Genomic DNA, 25,241 nt, shown 5'->3' on the forward strand with positions numbered 1-25,241 from the left:
AAATATGGAATCTTACGCCATAGATACGTCATAAATGACTGACGTCACAGAAATGGTCACATGATGTCCGAGATCCACATGGGAGCATTTGCATTATTAGACCCCATATTGTTATTATTTTTTGGTGGTACAGCACTGTCTTTGGTCAACAACAGCTGATGTTTTTACATGCAAGATCCTGACCTCCCAATCTCGTGGCGGACACTCGAACCACAAGGCCACTGAACTGATTTCACCGACCGAGGGACAAAGGGAAAGCGCAAAGGAAATGGAACCATGCTCTTCATGTGAACTCGTCTTAGCGTTTGTGAGTGTGTCAGGTCTTACTTTTCATGTCGTCCAGGTCTGCACTGGCCAGCATCTGGGCCTCGGCCTCGTCGGTGGGCACTTGCTGGTAGACGGCGGTCTCCAGGGCCGTCATGCTGCCGATGCAGATCCTCTCTCGCAGGTCGTAGCTGTTCCGCTGAGCCCCCGCCAGGCGATGGTGGACGGGCTTCCTCCGGAACCAGCCGCGGGCAGCGGCGGCGGTGGTGGCAGTGGTGGTGGTGGTGGTCACGTTGGAGGGGTCCGACGCTCCCTGCAGAGCACTGACGAGATGGGACGGATCAGATCAGTCTGCGGCCCACCCGGCTAACAACGTAACACGGGGGCCATTCGGCTGAATTCGTCTGAATTACTCGCTTGCCCCCTCAAAAGACAAAACTCAACACTTTTGACACTTTTGAAGCAAACAAATGGACCAATTCCTAAAGTAAATAAAAATAAATTCCCATTTAAGGTATACCGCGGTATCAAGCAACCACAATTCTGGAATGTAAGCCTTTCCCTACAATCCTGTCCCTGCGGTATAAATGATCCTTTACGTTAAATATTTGTGTGTAAATATCACAATGCTAATGCATGAGAGTTTCAATTAATACATACAGACAGACAGACCTATCTTTCAGTTCAATAAAGCATTCTATTTCTTCAATGCAAAACACTTTAAAAGTATGTTTAATTGAATTAAAAGGGGGAACAAAATGAATACCATGAAATACCACCAATACCAATAATGGTATTGGTGGTAGTTTGAGACCATACCGTACTGTGACATTTCACAACGTTACATCTCCAACTACAACAGAAAGAGCAACGTTGCTATGGGAATGCTGTTATTTTGACAGGCTGCTGGTTGCATTATTATCTGTTCACCTACAGAGGGCTGCGCAGCACAGCTGGCAATTCAGAGGCTGGAGCCAGGCTACAGCAACAGGCTCAAACTAGGCCTTTTCACCAAGCCTCCCCTGAGCAGTGGTGGACAGTAAATAAGTACATTTACTTGAGTACTGTACTTATAAAACATTTTGGAGTTGGAGGTTTTTTTTTTTTTTGGAAGCTCATGACTTTCACTCAGCTATATTTGACATAGAAATATTGTACTTTTGACGCTGCCACATTTCTAGGGAGGGACTCTTGGGATACAAACTTATCAAAAAGTATTTATAAATTAGCCACTTAAGCCCTATAAAAAAATCATAATAAATAACTGATCTATCTGCAACTGTATTTTCACAATTTTTGTTTTTTTCCGGGGGGTTTTCGATGTTCCAAATTTCCAAATACAGCAATGCATTGATTTTTAAAAGAAAATGTACTTTGTAATTTGCATTTATTTTTATTCCACGATTTTGTAAGCCTTATTTTTCATCCGGTGCCAATTTTCGAAGTGATCCTGGGCGCTACACTCCCCTCACCAGCCTAGGTAGGGCAGGGCCGAGCTCATACCTCCTTCAATGCATGAGAGCCAACTGACCTTCTTGTCACCTCACAGGGGTAATTTGTACTTTTGAATACTTGAGTATTTACGTGAGTATATATACTGTACTTGGTTCTTTTGATGTCCCAGAGTCAGCCTTTGGCTGGGTTCCATCACACAGACCAGTGAAACCTTACATGACACTGCGGCGTAATGTTGTTTCAACCCTGCCAACGGTGTCAAAGCTGTTATAAGACTGAATCGCTGACCGCCTTTTATCCCCTGTCAGGCACTGAAGGGAGATGGGTACCTGGACCACCACACAGCCCCTGCCCTCCAGGCGACAAGCACCATTTATTATTCAAAGCATCACCAAATTATTCATATTCTGACGGTTTACGAGACAGATGAGTCATGTCATATCTAGACAGATCAGCCAAAGCCATTCTTTCATAGAGAGCATGTTAAGACATACATACACATGTATGTGTGGCTTATGTTTGTTATTTTTATTTTATGTTCATATTAAAGGAAATAAATGAAGCCTGCACATGTCAAGCTCCATTAAACACACTAATAAATGAAAGGTATATTAAATTAGGTCTTTTTTCTTATTTTACTGTGATTTTTCCTGCCCAGTTGCACCGCATGTTAACGTTCCAAAGGAAAACAAACACACAACAAACTGAGATCCAGACATACGTATGCAATCAGTTAGCATACAGAAGCACTCCATTTTCCATGTTACAAACAATAAAATCCTTAACTCAGAGTGTATAAATGAAACCATCAGATGTACCAACAACCCTCTTTTCTGTTTGTTGTTTTTTGATTGAAGTTTGATTGCTAGATCGTTTTATTGAAAAAAAAGCATAATTATGAACATATTGTACATGTGTGTCAAAAAGATAAAACACAAAAAAAAACTCTTGAGATTATTTCCATTGTGGTCCGTGTGTGTGTGTGTGTGTGTGTGTGTGTGTGTGTGTGTGTGTGTGTGTGTGTGTGTGTGTGCGACTGCGCGTGCATGCGCGCATGTATTTTATTTATATATTATTAGGGCTGCAAGTGTCGATTATTTTCTTAACGATTATTATATCGATTACTTTGATTAATGGAATAATCGAGAAGTGAATTTCTTTCATAATCTATATTTTTTATATATTGACGAATCGATTAACCGCTTATTTTACACTTTTGTCGCACAACGATTTTGTGCCAAAATGTTTGAAAATAGCAGATCTACCAGCTCACAATGTGTCACGATGCAACACAATGTGAGCTAGTAGATATATTTTTTCATCTATATAGACAGATCCAAAACATTTTTGCTTATTGTCGTATAATCAAATTAGTTCAATTAACTAAGTGCTCTAGATTTAGATTTAGAAATGAGTGGCCTGCCTCCGGACTTCAGTAATGGAAAATCATTTGTTTTCAAGTTTCCAGTTCCAATGGATGTTAAACAGTCAATCGGATGGGTCAACTGCGTTTGAAAATGATAAATAAATCCACACAGTACACTATACTTATTATTGTATTGTATAAGTGTCTTCATCAATTGCAATACAAAAATGTTTAATAAAAGATTATTGGAAACAATAACGACATGAAGGGAGTCCTTTTTTCTGCAATAGTCAGTCCATTGTCTTGCACAACCTGTCGATCTATATGCGTGCAAAACGTTCTGCTCTTTTAGAATTAAAGTCCCAAAATACCTTGAGAACCCACCTGTTGCATGGCTCTGCCGTTCCCTCCGCCTCTACGTTTGGCAGCAAATGGACTGCATTTCCCACAATCCCGCGCACCTCTCCCCTCCTCACTGGGACTGCGGCTTTGTGCTCCTCGTTCTCCATGTGGACAGTGGAGAGAGGAGGAAGGGGGTCCCTCAAACCCTCTTGGCACCCCAAACTAAACTGAGAGGAAGAGGGAATCCAGGACGAGGAGAAGAAGTTGGTAACATTGGTTACACCTACAGTCCAGTACACTGTCAAAAGCCTCATCCCATACATTAAATACCAGATACGTTTTTGATTAACCCACCAAGACCTGGAACGCATCTGTGTCATTTTTAGATTTGAGCTAAAGAGCATTATTTTACACTTTGGCTATTCAAAAATAGCAGATCTACAAGCTCATAGCGCGGCACCGAGTGCCGCGCTACGAGCTTGTAGATCTGCTATTTTCGAAAATTTGTGAAAACTTGTGCACACCTTTGAATATATATATATTTTAAAGCGAACATTTGTAACTCAAATCTGTGCTTCTGGGGGGGTCCCTGGAACAAAATATTTTGAGAAGGGGGTCCGCAGCCAAATACATATCATTTTGGGGGTCCTTGACGTGAAAAAGTTTGAGAACCACTGACAGCAACATAGGTTTTATCAAAAAACTGTTAGGATTTAGAAAACATTTGTAGAACCGGAACCTCAGGTCTTAATGGGTTAAGTTTGACGTTATTTTGTAGTCCGACGTCACTTCCGGGTCACCAGCGCCGTCCACTCTTCATTGTAAACAAACATTTTTTACAATAACCTCCTTTTTCAGAAATGAACCATTGAGGATTAAAAAGGGTCTTAATGCTAATATCATAGACAGTCAAAAGTAGGATAATATATGTATGTATATACATATGTATTTATTATTATTATTAACATTATAATATTTCTTTTTTATATGTATTTATATATAGATATATATAAAATAACGATTTCCTCTTCTCTTTGTCGTTGCCAGGAAAGCGGTAGAATGACAATTTAGTCGTTATTTTAGTCTCAGATCTGTTAAAGCAGCGAGGGACACAGCACTGCGCATATTGTTCAAAATACACGCTTGGACCCGGAAGTTGTTCTGACGGGGCGCAACGTCACGGCGTAACAACAGAATAAATAAATGACTATGCATATTTATATTATTTATACTCCAAAAACATACAGTAGTGCTGATAAAAACAGAATTATCAATCAATCACTCACTCAGAAAACATTGTGAATATTTTCTTAAGGTACAGACCTTAACATTGAAGTTTTGGTTCCATGAATCTAGAGTCAACGTTACTGCTCTCACATAGATCTAGTCAACTACAGCCTCTTCATACAAGACACACAAGTCATATTATGTATATCATACATTATTAAAAGTAAGTTGAATTTCTAAACGGTTTGATTCCACAGGGAACAGATCAACATGTAGCTTGGTTTCCCTTTATTCCATTTTAGCTTTCTCTGCCTCCCGTTCTCTCTCATGACATGCACAGAAACAGAAGTGCACACGTGCACACACGTTAAACCTAGTGCTAAGCAGATCTTCATCACTGTCAGCTTTTTTTCTTCTTCTACTTTTTTTTTATCAATAGTGTCACCTTTCATACAGTATAGGTCATCCGAAGCAGTTCCAAGCACACAGCCCACCCACAGCCTCCCCGCCACACACACACACACACACACACACACACACACACACACACAGTAAACACCAGAGACCGGTATTTTCTGCATGGAGTGCTGACAGCACCTTCGTTCGCAGCACTGAGCAGTGCAACCCAATCACCTGCAGAGTCTGCAAAAAAAAAAACCTCCTCGCATTACTCATGTACTATAATTATGCGCTAGAACTGAATGGAGAAAGTCTGTGTAGGCAAAAATAAGCAAGTCTGGGAGTAAGTGGGTAAATGAGTTAAGGCAACAAACAAGGGAAACGGAAAGATAAACAAAAGCAAACTGTTACTTTATCTCTGAGTGCACAAATAGAACCAAATGGACCCGTAATGCTGCGTTCACACCAGCCTCAACAAAGCGGCAGGCCGGCGACAAGTCATTTTCAAAGGAAGCCGGTGATATGAAGGTACAAACCGGCACCCAACGCTGTGATGCGCTGCTACAACACAAAGGCTTCAAGGTTTTTCAGCGCTCCACTGATGCAGTGAGGCGTCAATCAATCATGTTTTTTGTTTCACCGTTTCCACTCCCCTTCTCTCTGCACACAATTCCTGCTCCGTTCCGTAAAGGCAAGAAACACTCATTAATGCTGTTAACTCTTTGCCTGCCGGATTCTGCTAAGGCTCATTCTGCCGTTGACGAGAAAGCCAAGTTTTTGTGTTTTCAGTGGTATTCCACCAGTTGGCGTCGTTATCAACCGTATGAATGATGCTTTCACTGCCTGATGACGACAGACCCGGAATTGACGTCATTTAAAAAATAAAAGCTCATTTACTTCCTGTTTACTTAACCCATTAAGACCTGAGGCCGATTCTACAAAATGTCTGTTTTTAGAATGTCTTCTAAAAAGATGTTTTTTTTTTGATGTAGCTATGTCAGTGGTTCTCAAAATGTTTCATGTCAAGGACCCCACAATGTATATGTATTTGGCCAAGGACCAAATACATATACATTCAAAAATAGCAGATCTACAAGCTCATAGCGCGGCACTCGGTGCCACGCTATGAGCTTGTAGATCTGCTATTTTTGAATAGCCAAAGTGTAAAATAATGCTTTTTTAGCTCAAATCAAAAAATGATATAGATGCGTTCCAGGTCTTAAAGGGTTAATCGCTATATCTCTGTTTCTCTTCCTTTATGGCAAAAACAAGCTGCATTCAAACGGCCGCAGCTGTGCAATGGATTGCCCCGTGCGGATAAAAAAACAATCCCTCTACTACGACAACCCTGTGCGTGTAATGAGGCTATGTCCGTGAGGAGGACGGAGGTCACGGAGGTGATTTTTCTAAGGTACAGTAAAATCGCTCTCTTTCGCTGGCAGCACTGGCACACTATAACACTATCACTCTGGCACTCAAAGAGTTAACCAGTTGCCTGTGCGGTTTTCATTTGTGCAGTCGGGCATGAGCAACACTTCAAAAGTGACACAACGACAGTGTAGTTGACCATGCTTGGTCGTTTCGTAGCTTAGTTTAGTTCCTTAGAGTCCAGTTGTTTACATTTTTCACTCTCAGAGTTACAAATGGATAAATTAACAGTATTGAAAAAAATAATAAACATCTCAGTCTCATGTTACCTGTGGCAAGTGGTCAGGTGGCTCCGTGGGTGTGGCCGCCGCGCCCCGCCCGTCCGTCTCCGACTCCGCCTCCTCCTCCTCGTCTACCTCGTGGATGGTGGGCGTGACCTCGGAGGGAGGCACCGAGGTCTTCTTTTTCTTGCGTTTCTTCTTGCGCCGCCGGTCCAAGCCGTGCACCCTCTTGCGCAGACGCTGCGGCGCGGGCAGGTGGGTGGACAGGGGGTGGTGTGTGTGATGAGATGTGTGTCTGTGATCTGTGGGGGGGAGGGGCAGAGAGTTCATGCCAGTGAATGCTGAATGTACGCAGTGGTGGATGAATTAAATGTAGTTACAATACCAAACGTAAAAGTACTCAAACAATCATATATTGGATTGTAATTAGTGATGCATTCACCACTTTAGGGGTATTTCACTTTAAAACACTTCTGAGGTCATTTTAACATCTACTCTGACTTTTGTGTGCACCACAGACTTAGATATTTGATATCTGCACACAGATTTAGATATTTGATATTCATTTGATCAGACACGCCCCCCCTCCTACTGTATATAAACCCACTGTAACTTCAAACTTGATTTGGTGCGGATTGGCCCAACAGTGTGCATGTGGCCCCTGGTCTGACTAGTCTCATGGCAGACCCCTGAACAGTGTTTGTGCCGTGCAGATTAGAGCAACAGTGCGCCTGTGGCACCCAGGGGCCAATGACAGGGGCCCTGGGGTGACTATTGTCATGGCAGACCCCTGAACAGTGTTTGCGCCACGTTTGGTGCAGATCGGAACAGTGCACCTCGCAATTCTGGATTTTACATTTTTGTTAGTTTTTGTTTGTTGTTACTTTTACATAAATGTCAGATATTTCGCACAGCAGTTTTTTTTTCTTTTCTTTGATTTGTACAAAATGTGACTTCTGTTCAAAGCATTCCCATTTGGTCTTTAACACATATACTGCCAATCCCGAGATATCTCGGGACATTAAATCCACCCGTTACCTGCATATCCCGAGATATGTCGGGATCATCTTTTTATGTGGTTTAATAACGAAAAAAAAATGTTTTGGTACCATCCTTGATTATTTTTTTTTCCCCATGACGCTTCCGACCCATCCTATGAGAAAATTTCCGACAACCGTTTCCGGTTCGTTTTTTATCTTGAAAAAACAGTTTTTCCCTGGTTTTGGCTAAAGATCATGGTTTTCACACGGTTTAAAAAACGAATGGTAAGCTCCGGTTGTATTTTCTTTTCTTTGATCGACGAACGGTTATCCTCTTTGTGTTTAAAAACGATCTGATAGCCGATCGGAGGCTAAGCTAATCTAAGATGGCCGGTGGGGATCACAGCCACGTCACAGCCAAACGGATATGACGTTTGCAGCCTCTTTCAGCGGCTGATATCACAGAAGAAGAAAAAGTAAAAAAAGTGTAAACATTATGAGGGCTCGTACGTCCGTCGTTGCTGTTTATAAACACCATCCGATCGCGGATTTTAATGGATATATATTTTTTGTGAACGGTTCAAAAGGCTATAAAACTCAAAAACGCTGGCAGTGGGTGAGTACCTTATGAATAAACTCTGGCAGGGAATGTGTTAATGTTGGGAGCTGTGATAATCTCCTATTAAGCACTTAAGGACTAAATAAACAACAGCTTTAGATTTCAATTAACATGCTATAATTATAGGGAAAGGCAGTGTTTAATAAGTATCAGAAGACCCCAGGCACCCTTCCCTCCCACATCGCGTGCATCCCCCTTTTAATATTATTATTAACATAGTATTTATAGTATGAATGTATAATGTGAATGTATTCAGAGCTAAATGTAAATGAATATGTCATGTATAAATTAATTGCTAATTAATTGCATAATTGACACAATTCAGTACACAAGATGGTATTACAAGAATTAAAGGTTACTGTGCATTGGTGAAAATATTATTTGTAATACAGTTCAACTGAATTGAGTTGCTAAATCTGTTTCCATAGCAGGGAGCTATACATGTATATTGCTATATTTCTAATATTATTTCCGTGCTAAGCTTTGCAAAGGTCACGGAAATCGCTTATCATTCAATAAACAAACGTCACTACTGCTGTTTTGAATTAGACATAAGGAACTAACGTACTGTAACCATAAAAGCTTTTCATACCGTACGATAGGCTTTATAAGCTGCTTGCCTGCATTCAGGTATTTTCACACGTCATTTAGTAATACATTTGCAATGAGAGGTGAGCTGGTAGGTAGGGAGGACTAGATAGCCTATAGATATGATAATAAGCCCCTGTGCTCCTGTGAGGGTATAAGGCATCTGATGGGTTGGTGTCACGTAGTACGTGATGGATAATAAAACTACATTATGGCATTGTGGAAGCCTATTCTGACGTTTAGCCTCAGCGCTGACCAATTGAGCCTAGACGGTGTGCAGACAGAGGCTAAACTGGTCTGGTGGAAATGGATCCCTGCTGAGCTGTGGTAATGTTAAACCATCAGTAGTAGCATTTCACAACTCTCAAACATAACTAAACATAACTAATAATAATTTTGAGCTGCACTTGTTTATAGTTTGAGCTGCGTTTACCACTTTAGCCCTGGTATCCCAAATATAGGCATGTTATTATCACATTTTAGAAATAAAAATAATTGAAAACAGTAATGTCAAAAAACAGAAAAACAAAAAAAACAAAAAACAGCTCTACTGTACACTCTCACAATTCATAACTGTGATATTGTAGACAAGACTATTCTTTCGAATGATTTAGGCCCCTTGTCCACTTTTTTCCCCCTGAGCGCAGAATTATGTTTTTAATTGTTTACAACGGGAGCGCATTTTTGGAAACGCCAGCAGCATGGCGTGGCGCTGGGCATTTATTTTGCGCTGCACATTCACGCGTGCCGTATTTCTCTGCTTGAACTAAGATGCTTGAAGTTTGAGCTGAAATATTTTCACCTCTGCCACTTTAGGCGAGTGCTTTGGCGTTTTCAGCCGGGGGAAAAAAAACTTCAGTGGACACGCCGCCTTAGAAAGAAGTTTGAGGTTAAATGGTTGAAGTGACTGAAAACATTATCTAATAATGAGGCTGTCCACCAGTGGGTGCAAAATTATCAAAACATACTGAAACACATCATCAGTCACACGCCCCAAATGGCAGCTGATGATGACTTTAACCATATTTATAATAGCAGATCTACAAGCTCTATGAGCTTGTAGATCTGCTATTTTTGAAAAATCCCTGGCACAAAAATATTTTTGAGATGGGGAGGGGGGGGGGGGGGGGGTCTGCAGCCAAATACATATAATTTTGGGGGTCCTTGACATGAAAAAGTTTGAGAAGCACTGCTCTAGGTTGCCTTGTGTTTAGAAAGGTGACACAGCCCATGAGTCATCATCATGAAAACAGAGGCGGGGCTTACACTCAAAGTCCCTCTCGCTGTAGTGACGGCCCATCCTGTCCGCGCTGGGGGAGGCCGACTCGCTGATGATGTCCGCGAAGCGCTCCACGGACAGAGCTTTCTCCCAGCTCTCGTCTTCCTCCTCTTCATCGTCTTCTTCTGGCTCTCCTCCCACCGACGCCGCCTCTTGGTGGTCTTCCTCCACCTTCACCTGCTTTAAAGAGACGGGAGAGAGAAGAATCCTTTAAAAACATGTTATTATAAAAGAGGCGGCGTCGGCAGGGAACGATTCAGCGGAGGCCTTGGCATTATTTCTTGTGATATCATGAGACTACGTAGATATCAGGATTTGGGATATAATATTGTGAAATGGCATTAGTGTTGCCTTTTCCTGGTTAAAAACAGTTTTTATACATTCAGAATACAAATTAAAAAAGCAAAAATAGCAAAGAAAAACGTATCCACAACCTACACACAAGCTGCCGTGCAGCAGCACGCTGTGAGCTTGTAGATCTGCTACTTTAGAAAAATGGGACATCGTCAGAATAAGATATTATCGTCACAATATCGATAGAGGTATTTGGTAAAAAAAAAAAAAAAATGTCCATATCGCCCAGCCCCTAACTCAGCTCAATCAGGAATTCCTGGCAGTCTTTTATGAGTTCAAACATAAATCACCAGAAAGCTTCTGTATCATTATCTGCTTTGTTGCAGTGCACGGAAATATGTTTGTTTTCATGCACTGCAACAAAGATAGATTATGTTTTCACTGACTGAACAATGCATTTATTTCCCATAGAGAAATCAGTGTGTAGCTGAAATCTTCCTTTCAACCGTGCTATAATACAGTAGGTCATTGATATTTGACATAACACATAATTAAATATCGTCATTGCCGGTGGAAACCTTGTATGTCCAAAAGGTTTATTTTTCATTATTTGAAAAAAAACAAAACATTTGAAAGTAGTGAAAATATCCAATCTGCTATTTTCACTAATTTTGTGCGACAATCTTGTATGACGAATTAGGCTATTCATTTATGAAAAAACATTAAAACTTGAAATATGGAGATATAAGTTTTCTGCCTGACAGCGACGATATAATAAAGCAATGAGAGGCTGCCACAAAACACAGGGCTAAACGCACATTCTGGATGAAAAACTCCACTAATGGATATATTTATTGGCATGAAACTGGCACATTTCAGAGCTAATGCTCCTTAGTAAACAAAAGCTTTGCTCAAAAGTTGCAAAAATAGCCGATCTACAAGATCTCTATGAGCTTGTACAGTGGCTATTTCCGCTATTTCGGAAGAACTTTTAAAGTGAACATGAAAAGAGGTGAAGAAGAAGTGTATCTGTGGGTTTTATAAATATACAGCCAGTGATAAGCGTTAACAAGAGCTTGTGAATAAATGAGAACTACACAGGTTCTTTTTTTCCATTTCCTGAAGAATAACGGTTCTGGTGGACATACAAGGTTTCCACACGACAGCGAATATATTCTACCTGTACATGGACCCAGTATATCAACAGAGAGCATCCCTATCCTGTACTCTAAGCAGGGGGGAGGAGGCGTGGCTGTCATTTAGCAGGCGAGCCTACAGCAGCAAATCAAATCAATACTACAAAGTGCTAAGCAGAGGGTAAAGCATGACACTCTCTCACACTACTAGACAGCCTCTAGAGACAAGGGGGTGTGTGTGGGGGGGGGGGGGGGGGGGGGACCCTGACTAATGCATTCCCTGTACCCAGTGGTGGAAAAAGTACTCAAATGTTTTACTTAAGTAAAAGTATCAATACTGCAATGTAGAAGTACTCTGTTACAAGTAAAAGTCCGGAATTCAAAATTTACTTGAGTAAAAGTACAAAAGTATTGGTATCAAAATGTACTTAAAGTACCACAAGTAAAAGTACTAAAATGTTTGAAAATAGCAGATCTACAAGCTCACAACGCGTTGCATCGCGACGCGTTGTGAGCTTGTAGATCTGCTATTTTCAAATAGCCTATGTATAAAATAGGGCTAAAGTGGTTAATGTATGTTTTATAATGTAATAATTTATATCTGCAATGGGGATGGCCAACCGATAACCGTTACCCGCCGTTAAATCGCCAACCGAATACTAACGAAAAAAGGGCCAAAAATGTTTTTAATTGTTTTTTGGCGAAGTTTACACCTGCAACCACACGTAACTTCCACTTTATTCTTCTTCTTCCTTGTCTTTGTATTGGTATTGTTTGTGTTGGAGTGCCTCAGTGCGGCTGCAGAGTTCATGTGCAACCTCTTCCAGAGAGAGATAGAGACACTAGACACTCTGCTGGAGACACAAAACAAACTGTGTAGACTTGGCCCTTTGAAATAAAATGTATTTTGGCCATTAAAATTGGCCATTTACACAATTGTTTTCTTAACGGTTATCAATTAATTAATCGTTAAGGCCTAACGGTAATCGGTTATTAATGTCTCCATTTGGCCATCCCTAATCTCTCAAGAACAGATTCTGCACTGCGTTGGAATCTGTCCTGAAGGTTCGTCATAACGTGTGCACACTGTGTGGGAGTGGGCGTGCCTTCAGATCAGGAAGCAGGCCACGCTTTACCCAATCAAATGTAGTGGGCGGGATTCACGTGTCCGTCGTCCTTCCCTACTCGAAAATAGCCGAAACTAATTTAACAATAGCGTCCGCGGAGCAGACAAAACCACGGAAAGATATTCACATTTTAACTTACTCTTTCATCATAGAAACAAGTGGGCTTATAACCAACACGATCCATGTTCTCTGGTAGAAGTGGTGTTAGTGTTCCGTGTAGAAATGTTATCTAGTCGGAATGAAAACGCAAGCTCACCACCGGAAGTGGAGCGGTGAAGGCAGACTTAAACCCCGTTTCCTTGCGCACATGTGCTGCGTCGGCTTTGTCCCAGAGTCACACTGAGGAGCAACGAACAGCAGAGGTCGCTGTTTTTCCTTTTCAGTGTGTCTCTGGGTTCCGAGATTGGGCCATCCCTAATCTGCAAAGTAACTAGTAACTAAAGTTTTCAAATAATTGTAGTGGAGTAAAAGTACAATATTTGCCTCTGAGATGCAGTGGAGTAGAAGTAAAAGTATAGACAGTTGGAAATACTCAAGTAAAGTAAAGGTACCTCAAAATTATACTTAAGTACAGTACTTGAGTGTACTAAATGTACTTAGTAGTTACTTTACACCACTGCCTGTATCCGATAGGTCAGAGCACCAGGACAAACCCCTCTCCTTGCCTGTGATTGGTGCTGAGACAGTAAAGCAGCGCTCTGGCTTACTACTCTGTGGTTTTAAATTACCCTTTTTTCTTTTTTCTTCTTCTTCTTCAGGCCTCCATTACTTCGTAATTACCAGTGGGACGGAGGGACAGGATGCGATTAATGGCCTGAGATACCTGTGTGTACAAAGGACTGGGCAGAAGATGCGGCCAGATGGAATATAAAAAGGCAGGAGTTTTACAATGATTTGATGTAAAAGTGGTGTTTCCCATGGCGGAGGACCTGGCTAAATCCTCCTCATAACTCATACAGTTCCATTTCCCTAAAACAAACAACAACAACATTCTCTTCAGGGGGATGTTTCTCCCAGTCCGACCCTAGAGCAGCATCACTGGAACTTGCCAACGTCTTGCAAGCAAAATGATTAGTCATTACCATTATAATAAAACGATTAAAGTATTCCTCTGAGGTGAAGCAGATCTTTCCACAGTTAACCTGGCCTGACCCACCGGTCCCTCCAGGGACCAGATCAGTCTGTCTGATCAGATCTAGCCTCGTTCCCAGGACTTTTCTCATCTCTAAACCACCAACTAAAGCACTCTTGCATATGGACTATATGGATATGGTTGCCTGTGCAACTTTCACTGCCACATGAATATTTCATTTTTAATGGAATGCTGAGCCAGGGAGAGGCAATGAAATATTTAGCAGCTGCTGACGATTATGGAGTAAGGTGTGTGTGTGTGTGTGTGTGTGTGTGTGTGTGTGTGTGTGTGTGTGTGTGTGTGTGTGTGTGTGTGTGTGTGTGTGTGTGTGTGTGTGTGTTTCCTTGTGGCTAGGTAGAAAATTGTAATGTATGCTTCATGATATAAATGACACAGCATTTCAGAGGGTTCCTGTTTGTGTGTATGGATCCACTGCCCGTCCCAGTGTAGCGTTCAGACTATGGCTTATTCGATTGATAACTTTTTTGATTAATCAAATAATCAAGAGGCACTTTTGTTTGTTTTGTCAACAAATCGATGCAAAAGAAATCAGAACGTTTTTTATAGTCTGAACCACTTAAGCCCTATTTAATCGTACCTCATTGTACAAGAGTATCGCACGAAAATAGCAGATCTACACGTGAGCGTGTAGATCTATTTTGCTCTTTAAAAAACATTTAAGAAAATAACCAACATTTATCCCCCAAATCGATTTATTTAATTAACATTGATTATTGCTAATTTTCATAAACAATTAAACTGATTATTTAGATTTACTGTTGCACCCCTAGTTCAGACAACTAGCACACACATCCTAAACAGTAATGTGAGGCATGACAATTGACAAACTGTCAAAAATGAACCCATCAACTTGCCTTATCATTGTCTACACTTCATATACAAACAGTAGTTAAGTTACATTCTTGTAATCCCTCTGACCTTAGTTTTTTTTGTGCAGAAAAAATAATACGGCTGGCTGTGGGTGCCGTGCGTGTGCACAAGAGATGAACGCTGCCCTGCCATTTGTATTTGCCATACTCCGTCTTTACTGACCTTTTCCCATCTCAGCCTTCCAACCAATGCAGCCACTGTTGCTGCAACACGATTGCCATTAAAAATATTTAAACAGTTCTCTAGAGGTCACATGATCATTCCTGCTCTGCCTCTCTCCTCATTTTACATCATTCTTCAAGGGGTCCGATCCACATCAAAAAAAGAAAAAACATTCATTTACAATATAAAATAACGTGTCTATTTGTACAAGAGTGTACAAATAGAACATTTGTACACTCCACGAGTCCATTTGGTTCCATTTGTACACTCTCAGAATTACTTTAACACTCAGAACTTTACAGTGTACTGATCAGTGTTGCCAGATTCTGCGAGAGAAACACGCAACCAGGTCTACGAAAACAAGCCCAAAAGAAGCGACTAAGGAGCACACACACAGGTAAATAAGTAACTATAGCATCAAAATCACTTTAACAACTTTAACCCCTATATACATTGGCAATTTGAAAACAGCAGATCTACAAGCTCATGACGTATGTACGTTGTATTTTTTTTTACAACGTATAAACACACTAGCCTCGCGTAGCCAGACTATATCACTGCGTGGACATGAGTCTGGTGCTTCCATGAGGACCTTTTTTTTCCCAAGGGGCGGGATCAAAACAATGGCCCTCGACGCAATTGGTTAGACCTACAACCAACTACCAATTACAGTCTCCCATATTTGAATCCTGGGCCCTGATTGGTCACCCACGTCTTCTGGAGCAGGAAATGGATTCTCTATGGAGCGGTGCCAGACCCAAATCGCAGAGTGCAATTTTTTTTTGCACTCGCAGATTCGTCTGGTCCCAGGCTATAAACACACAACTTGTATGGTGGTCCCTGGCACAAAATAGTTTCAGATGGGGGTGTGCGGACAAACACATAATTATGAATCCTTAAGAAAATGTTTGAGAACCACTGATTTTAAACAACATTTAGGAAGCAAGCCCAGATAAGTAACTACACTGCAAGCACCCCCAAAAAAGCAACCCGCAACTACAAATATTTACAAGCGACTTTACAGAAAAACAAGCTCAAAGTTGGCTTATAATAAGCGGACATGGCAACACTAGTACTCATGCCCTTAGGCTACAGTATGTTTATCGGCGAGGCAGCCAGCTACTGTACATTTTATGATCCATTGCCAGCGAAAGGAGATCTGGCCTGCGTGCTGTCTTCATGGCCTATGGGGAGAGTAGATTCCAAATGTGGAACACATTTTTTTTTTTATGTCACTGATCCTTGTTACGCTCTTGTTGAAAAAGCACTTTTAAAAGGGCCATGCAGTGACACACAGAGAGAGATACTGTGTGTGTGTGTGTGTGTGTGTGTGTGTGTGTGTGTGTGTGTGTGTGTGTGTGTGTGTGTGTGTGTGTGTGTGTGAGTGAGTGAATGAGTCTGTGAGTGAGAGACTGTGAGTGAGAGACTGTGAGTGAGAGACTGTGAGTGAGTGAGTGAGGTCAACTTCCTGCTTTGCAAACAGTGCCAAACTGTGTTCAGCCAATCCCCCCCTTCCCTCCCTCCCTCCTTATTTTAAGGAACTGGCACCCGCCCCAGACAAACAAGATCACAACAAACACCAAGTGCCAGAGGTGTGACTGTATTGATTTTCAACTGTTGACAGATGATTGAGCAATTGCGATGTACGTTAATAAAAGGCTGCCTAATAATGTGACCTAATAATGCCTAATAATGTGTTCTATTTTCTCAAAGTTACAGCTATAACATTTAAGTTATAGTTGGATTAATTGACTTGGGATGGGGTACAACATGGGGGAACATGTACCCCTAGGGATACTACAAGGGGTACATGAGGAAAAAGTGGAAAAGGGAAGACATTGTTTTATTGTTATGTTTAATGATACAATATAATAATAAAAACATATATACTTTGCTGGCATGTAAAGTGTTAAAAATGTAGAACTTGAGTACCGTTATTGAATGGAAAGCAAATTCTTATTTTCCATTATGCCATTTTATTTTTGAATATATTGAACTAGACTTACTGAAATGTTATGGCCACATACGGTTTAAAATAAATCAGAGGCATTAATTGCAAATATTTCACTCCATTTCTCATTTGTAATGCTATACTATTAAAAAAGATGGGATATCTTTCATTCATAGCATCATACTGTAACTGTATGCTAGCTATGGTAAAGGTGGGAACTGAGCCAGCTAGAGAACCACTGTACTACAGCATGTTGGAATTATATATGAGTAAACAAAATCAAAATCAATGGCAATAAAACCCTATTAACACCTTCTCTGTAGGTCGTCCATCGAGTCTGCTTGCTGAATAAATTGTCCTTACTTTCCATTTGGCTAGAATGTGGATGCACAGTAACGGTTATGATTTCATTTTACAGCAGCAACAGCAAAACGATGGCTTGGAAATGTGCCAGGCGTCGTTTCACATTAAGTTACTACGCTTGTCAAATAGATGCATATCATCTGATTGGATACTCACTTATTCCAGATCCGTCCAGAGAGGAGGGCCCCTGAACAAAACCTAGCAAAGTAAGGAGTGATACTCAATATTTTTGTATTTATTTCCACCAGTTTGATATGCATTAGTCCATGGACTAATGCATCTACAATCTACATGGTAAAATCCTCACGTAAACCATGCACATGAAACTGTAATTTTATACCGCACTTTGTATAGTATACTGTGATTTGACTGTGCCTCCCTGTTATTTGACCTATTATGTGTTATGTGTTTCACCTTTCCTATCTATTCTCTCCTCCCCACTCCAACTCATCCTGTAACTGCAATTTTGAGAGCTCGCACTCTTTTACACCTGTTGTCGTGTGATAATAGTTGATTACTCTGATTACATTTCTGACTCCACTTACTGCTATTATTACTTACTACTTACCAACTACACTTACACGAGCTGGAAGCGCTACTGTGTTACCCATATGACTTAAATTGTGTGTTTACATCATCTTGTTGGTTTTTCATTCTACCACAATGCAGCCAAAAGCAAAACTTGTGTGGACAATCAAGTTCCGACCTGTGCTTCTGAGAAAAAGGTCAAACGTCTACCGCAAGTTAATCAGACTGACATCCCACCCGAGGCTACGTTAGAGAAGGAACGGTCACTGTGTGAATCACAGAAGCCGCATGCGAGACCATACGGGAGCCAAATGTCTGCACACGCACGCACGCACACGCACACGCACACACACACACACACACACACACACCATCAGCTGTGCTCTATCGATAGCAGGTCTGTTCCCGCATCCCAATTCGAGAACTACAGTAGTGATCTAGTGCAGTAAAAAGGAGAGTGGAAGATTCATGTGGCAAGCAAATCCAAGCCCACTAACGCAGCAGACCGCTTTCAGTGCTATGATCCTTTCCGGCTTGCATGCCGCGGGCGACAATGTCCCCCTGTCACATGCACGTGATGACTCACTCACTTCACATCATGAGCGCTCACTCTCCCAGACAACCAAAAATTAATGTCCCCTTCTTGACACCTGCTTGCGTATAGGCTTGATGGCTTTCGCTGCAGCAGATCGTAATAAAGCATTGCAGGATATGAGAATGTTCCACACAGCCCTGTGTATGACTCACCCTGTGCTAAACCATTTAAGGGAGCGAGCGTTTGTTGTGTGCCACTACAGAGCATAGTCGTGTAGGTATTTCAACATGCATGCAGTACAATCACCCTGCTGCTGCTGCTGCTGCGAGAAATAATTAATTATCCTTTGAGGAACGCAAGGATTAATAGTCCAATCTCATTTTAATCATGTTCTTTGCATTCCCTTAGCACTTTGAGGGTTGTTTCAAATGTAAAGTGCAATACAAATAACATTTATTATTATTTCCCCAGTTCATTTTAGAAAATACATTACAATGATACTTAATGTTGTGTATCTTTAACTTTGCACTAAATGTCAACATCAAGCCAATGATGTTACTGGGGAGGAATGGGCTGTGTGTATAACTGTAGTTCCGGGTTTCCAGAGAGTGTCATACCCATTTCATTTGATTTGAAGCGAAACACAAGACACCTTAATAATGGGTTTCCGGTTCAAATGTGCTGCCGAGCCAATCAAACAAAGCTATGGGAAACTGAACAGCAACATGAAACAGGTATGCCACCTTCTGGAAACCCGGGACTACAGTTACAGGATGGACAGAGCCTGTAGCCTCCAAAGCAGAACACCAGTATTACAGCAGCAAAAACCCAACCCAAAGTCACGACAGGAAAGCAGAGCAAGCCTTTTTCCTATTCTCTTTTTTTCCTTCTTTGAGTTATAGTACAGAAACCGTTTTAAAGGTCAGCAGCAGCCTGGGGATTAGAGCAATAGGCTTTGACTGGAATGATGCTCAGAAGTAGTAATAGTATGACATACATGTACAGTAGTAATGGGTAGCATTAGAAGCATGTATTTATTATTGATAACATTGTTTCTGTATGTCTCTGCTCTGCTACATACTAGGAGTACAAAGGAAATCAAGCTCTGGAGCTTTCTGTGGCCCCGGGTTCGATTCCAACCGAGGCTCCTTGCTGCATGCCAGCCCCTCTCTCTCTCACCTTTCCTCTACTGTAACCACTTGTAACCCAGCATCTATATTCTGTGGGGAACATTAGTCAAAATGAGCAATGAGCTTGTAGATCGGCTATGTTTCGTGTCGACCGAAAAAAGTGGTCCAAGTACAGAGCCAACTCAGGTCCAGTTTACCAAGTCTAGAGGGTTTAAGACAAGTGGTAGTAATACTGCTTTCCTAGTGAATATTCTATCCAAGATAGAGCACTTACAACTATTATCCCACCCACGCACTTCTTCCCAGTGGGGTGGAAGCTGTCTGGAGGCTAATCTGCCAGCTGTTAGCAGTCTGGCTAATGCTTCATTTATACTCTGTTGTGTGATGGAGTATACATAGAGCGTAGAGGGGATAGAAGTCCTAGTGCTGCCTGCAGAATACCTCATTGATTGTGGTACACCTTGTATCTTCAATACAGTACGCCCACACATTCCAGGTCTTAAATTGCTTTTATTTTCAGAATTGTCAAGCCAATATTTTGGTCAAATTCTTGATTGAGCATGATTGATTGATTAGGAATTTTCAATGTTCAGAGAAATTGGACAATTGGATTGGAATGTCATCTCACCTAGTAAATATGCAAATGTATGTATGTGTGTGTGTGTGTGTGTGTGTGTGTGTGTGTGTGTGTGTGTGTGTGTGTGTGTGTGTGTGTGTGTGTGTGTGTGTGTGTGTGTGTACTGTAAGAGACATCAAATGCTTTATCTAGCTATTTACAGACGCTTTCTATGCTTTTCAAGCTCAGCGTTCAGCTAAGCTGGCAGCATTCTCACTACTAACAATCCCACACAGCTCCTTTGAATGGCTCTCTGAGTGAGACTTCAGTGGGAGCGTTTTCAAAAAGCTCATGGCTGTGCCTGAAGCGGTAAGCTGACACACTGGTGAGCAAACACGTGCGAGCAAAATTTGGCATGTAACAATACTAGGTTCACAATACGATTTTTTCACGATTTCTATGTATCCCGCTGTGACTTGTGCAACTCCAGGTTTATATCTTCAAAAGTTCAGTTCATCAGAGGCTCTTGACATCAAATCTCAGTTCTCTGTTCACAGGCAACGATCGGATCGACCCTCCAAGATGACATGAATGAAATATGACTTAATGCCCTAAGCAATGTTCCCCTTCATGAGTAACCCTCTGATTTGAATGCAATATCATACAACGTAGCCAAATTGGTACATACTGTACATACAGTAGTGGTTCTCAAAGTAGGGTTTGAAGGGGTTCCAAATGGACCCTTACAAGCCTGTTAACTCTAAGAGTTATGGAGGTCCTTGGATGGAATTGAAAAGTTTGAGACTAATATACAGTAAATGACATAATGTACGTATGTAAGACCCTGTGACTGTGTCGATTCATCTGACACATGTCACCATGCAGAAATGAGTCATCGCTGACAAAGATGGCATTTAAAGGGTCACGTTCTGAATTTCAAGAGCAGCCTTCAGTTAAGCAGCTATATAGCATTTATGCCACACAACTCCAGGTGATGAAACATCAACATACTGTTGTCATGCAACATCTGCTTAAAATCATACACGTTTCTCAGTTCTCTCTTCCTCTCTTTCGCTTCGGAGTAGATCTTTCCCCGACAGGTAGCAATCTGTACTACTAATCTTGCATAAGCCAGTTTCAATGACGTCCTTATTTTGGGCATGCCATTATAGTATTTTGTAGTTTCAAAATGAAAAAAAAATGGCTCCAATAAGCAGATCTACAAGCTCACAACGCATCACAGCGTGATGCGTTGTAAGCTTGTAGTTCAGCTATTTTTGGTATTTGTCGTGCGACTAAGTATATCCAACAGGCTCTCTCTACTGCTGTTTCAGTATTCCCATCGCTTTCTATAATCTTCATTTAACCACAGAGATTTCTAGTAGGTCTAGAATATCCTTTTTATTGCCCTATAATCGAGACTGTGGTTCCATTGCTTTCAAGGACATGCCTTGCATGTTCTGTTTACCATTATGAACAAGACAGCGGACAGGGAAATATTCTATTGTTCTAAACAGTAGGAAACAATGTGAGTCCAATGTACAGTATAGGGCTAGAACTATGATTGACTAATATGCATGCATTGCACAAAAAAACATTTCTGACTACACTTTAATATGCAGTGACAGAAGCCATTATTGTTCCATGTCAAAAAAAAATCTCCGCTCAAGCCCTTGGGCGTGATGGCATTTAAACAGTCTATTCATAAGCCTTCTCCCTGGATATATATATATATATATATTCAGCATATCACTCTTCTCATCAACCCTTGATGGGAATAGATATGGGAATCATAACCGTGAAACATACTGTACTGTACATGCAGGCACACAAACACATGCACACTCATGTGCATGATATAACACAGCTCAGCAAATTATCCATCATTTGACTTGTCCCCACCGTAACAACCAACGTCTAATTAGCGCTCGAGTCAAACTGAAGGCTCCTGCCTCCTTCTGAGGTGCAAGTCGTTCAGAATAGGCTGTTGGGCCGTCACTGAGTAATGGTAACATGCTGTTGGTGGTGCATTTTATTTGTATTTTTTTAATGTTTCCATTATAATCAGAACCAGGGAGGTAGTACTTTATAAATAACACCATTTGTTTTTAAATAGTGAAAATAGCTAATCTACAGAACTCAGGGCCAAATTGACAACATTATCTGAAACCGAAAGTATGGAAACAAAACCAGAAAAACGGCATGGTATGGTTCGCTTAGTTCTTGTAGTCCAAAAGAGTCAATAGAGAAAGATGGAGAGGTGCTCAACTGAGCCCACTTTTCTAGTTAGTACAACTCAATGATGCAGGTGGTGTGTTTTTTTTTCTTTGTTTTTTCTCCCTTCCAAATCATATGAAAGCAGAGGATCAGACATATCACTTGATTGGACTAACCAAACAGTTTTGCAATGACAGTTTATAGGAAGTATGTTTTTCTCAGAATTAATGGTCTGAGAAATCCAGCTGCAACGTTCAAAGGATTGTCACACTTTCTCAGTGGCTGGTCGATGCTGGAAATGAGGGAGGGAGGGAAAGTGGTGCTGATGCTCCATTATAATACTGTACATAACTCAGAGAGATATACAACTAAATGAACTATGTTGAATGTAATACACCCAACCATACAGTACATACAATAATTGTCTACTTTCACCAACGCTGGCACATGCTATATCCACTAGGCACAACAAAACTTTTAGATTTAGTCAAAAACATGTATCCCAAAATCTCCATTGCAATGCTTACTAGAAATCTTAGTTTGACTTTTCACAGGTCTAAATAAGAATCATGAAGCTTTCCCTTTTACCACATGAACCACACGTTGCAGCACGACTTGTTGTGCACTTGTAGATCGTCTATTTTTGGCAGATTTGGTATAGACTACAATGTCCTTCATATATAATTTTCAACCAAAGTAAACAAACCTTTTGCTACTACTCGTACAGATTTTCAACACTCCCGCAAATCGTTGTGTCTGTGCAATAAATGCATACAATGCTGGCCTACCATAACCTACCAGGCCTGCGCTATAATAGGTCAATATGAAAAAGGGTGGCATTTCTTTCTTGGCCGCTACATTCATGATTTGGGGCATTTAGTTAAAAACGAGACACTCCAGCAAACTTTAGATGCCAATCTTGGCCAATCAGGATGGAATATGAAAAATTGGACAGATACATCTTGATCACAAGACTACAGAGACAATGTGTACTGTGATGTTTGGACAAAAAATGTAGGAGTAATATAAAAAAATAATATTTTGCAAAACTCTGCTTCCTCGTAGCGCTAAAATAGGACAATGTGAAAAGGGTGGCATTTCTTCCTCGGCCTAGTGGGAATGTTCCACGGAAATTGGACACTGCGTTCATGATTTGAGGCATTTTGTTCAAAATGAGCCACTCCTGCAAACTTCTTGGCCAATCTTAGCCAATAAGGATGTGAGAAATCGGACAGTGCATTTATTGGTTTACAAAAAGTCAAACAGAAAAGTAATTCTTATTTGTATGCTCCAATGTTCAATGCCAAAAACACAATGAAATCATTAATCGTATGATAATGAATCATTAACTAAGATTGCATGATCGTGACAGCTCTATTTACATGCAGATTCAGTTGTAATGTTGAGGTGAACGATAGACGCATTTGGAGATTCTGAATCAGTGTCTAACTCATTTCTGACCAAAATCTGATTACATGTATACCATTTTAAGCTCTCCTATACGCTTAAGATATGCGTGGTCGTCAGTCACATTTCTATAGATACTGTATGGCATCCTGTTACGGTTGCGGAGAAAGAAAAAAAGGCCAAACGCCACCCCCCTCCTCCTCCCCAATACTAATGGCATTCACCAGCCAATAATTCCAATAGACACCAAACCTCATCAAAAGGAACCACATCAGTTAGGACAAATTCTTACCTGGTGCAGGCTGATGAAAACATCTATGTCAGGGACATGGCCTCCTGTAGCCATGGGGGCTGGGGTACAGCCAGGGGGGGTTGGGGATCGGGTCGACACTGGAAGAGGGGCTCGGGGAGAGAAGGCTAGAGAGCTGGACGTGGCTAGAGGGAAGATGGCTTTGGTCTAGACCACAGGGGCTAGACTAAGGATGGATCTGTGGAAATGATACAGTATATCAGTGTGTGTGGTGGGGTGGTTGGGGAGGGACCTCCGCTTGGTCGGGGTGGGGCGGGGTATTTGAGAGGGGGCTACAGATAGGCGTGACAGGGGCGTGGCCTAGCAGCAGTAGAGGATAGTACTAGTACTAGTAGGTGAGATTCTGAGGGAGTGTTGATAGAGGTGTTTGTGTGTTTGTGTGGCTAAGGGAAACGGGTCCTGGTGTAACTGGTGAACAGGAGAACTAGGGTAGAACTAGGTGGAGCAGGGGCTGAGGTATGAGGTAAGGTATGGAGTGGGGGGTAGGGGGGGGGGGGGGGAGGGCCGAGGGGTGGCGAGACGAGATGGGGGGTGCGAAGCAGCGGGAACTGGCAGGCGAGGGGGGGATCAGCCCTTCTCTTTCACGGCGGGGGATCCAGGAAGCCTTCGGGGTGGCATAACCTGCAGGGAAAGAGTGGTATATCAGTCAGTCGTGTCGCAGGTGGAGCCATATCGCCCGTCGTTTATGCCTAATTTATGCTCGTCGCAAAGTGCCACAGCTTTTATACGCAGACAAGATGCCTATAAATATCCGACAGAGAAGCCTTAAATGGCGTTGGATCAAGGGGCTAAGGAATACTGCGTACTCACACAATATGACACACGTTCAAATCCATCTCCTGTGGTGTTGCTAGGAACCATACCGCCCAATGGCAAGGTACAATACAGCCCCCACCCCCACTCCTGAATACAACTGCACTCAACTTAGAAACAGTATCACATTTCCAGCTCAGTAGTGGTTCTAAAACATCTTCATGCCAAGGCCCCCCAAAAGTGTATATAGGTTTGGCCATCTGAAAAGATGTCGTGCTGGAGACGGCCCATAATATAAGATTTGTGTTGTTAAAACCTTTCAAAATGATAAACAAAACTCTTCAAAAATAGCAAATCTACAAGCTCAGCTTGCTATTTTTCAATAATAATAAAATAAAAGTTTAAGGTTAAAGTGGTTAGATTTTGAAGCTGTAAGAGAACTCTTTTTGATGGGGACCCCCTGGAACCCCTCAAAGAACCACAGGGGTCCCCAGACCCCACTTTGAGAAGCACGCTGCTCTGCAATACCTTCTCCAGTCAGGGAGGTACCCCCTCTTTAAAGGGATAGTTCACCCAAAAAA

General features: G+C 41.5%; 1 protein-coding gene across 1 annotated transcript in view; it reads right to left on the reverse strand.

Annotated features, from left to right (window-relative positions):
* slc4a3 (solute carrier family 4 member 3) overlaps positions 1–24,101 on the reverse strand; it is a 73,371-nt gene extending 49,270 nt beyond the window's left edge. The window contains exons 1-5 of the mRNA XM_084084651.1: positions 23,890–24,101; positions 10,156–10,348; positions 6,751–7,004; positions 3,470–3,654; positions 328–587 (exon numbers count right to left, since the gene is read on the reverse strand). Coding sequence (XP_083940777.1) covers positions 328–587; positions 3,470–3,654; positions 6,751–7,004; positions 10,156–10,348; positions 23,890–23,943 — 946 coding nt within the window. The 5' untranslated portion in view covers positions 23,944–24,101. The remainder of the gene's footprint in view (positions 1–327; positions 588–3,469; positions 3,655–6,750; positions 7,005–10,155; positions 10,349–23,889) is intronic.
* Between the last annotated feature and the right edge of the window lie 1,140 nt (positions 24,102–25,241).

Source organism: Gymnoscopelus microlampas (assembly GCF_963454915.1).
Source record: "Gymnoscopelus microlampas genome assembly, chromosome: 17".
Lineage (NCBI taxonomy): Eukaryota > Metazoa > Chordata > Actinopteri > Myctophiformes > Myctophidae > Gymnoscopelus > Gymnoscopelus microlampas.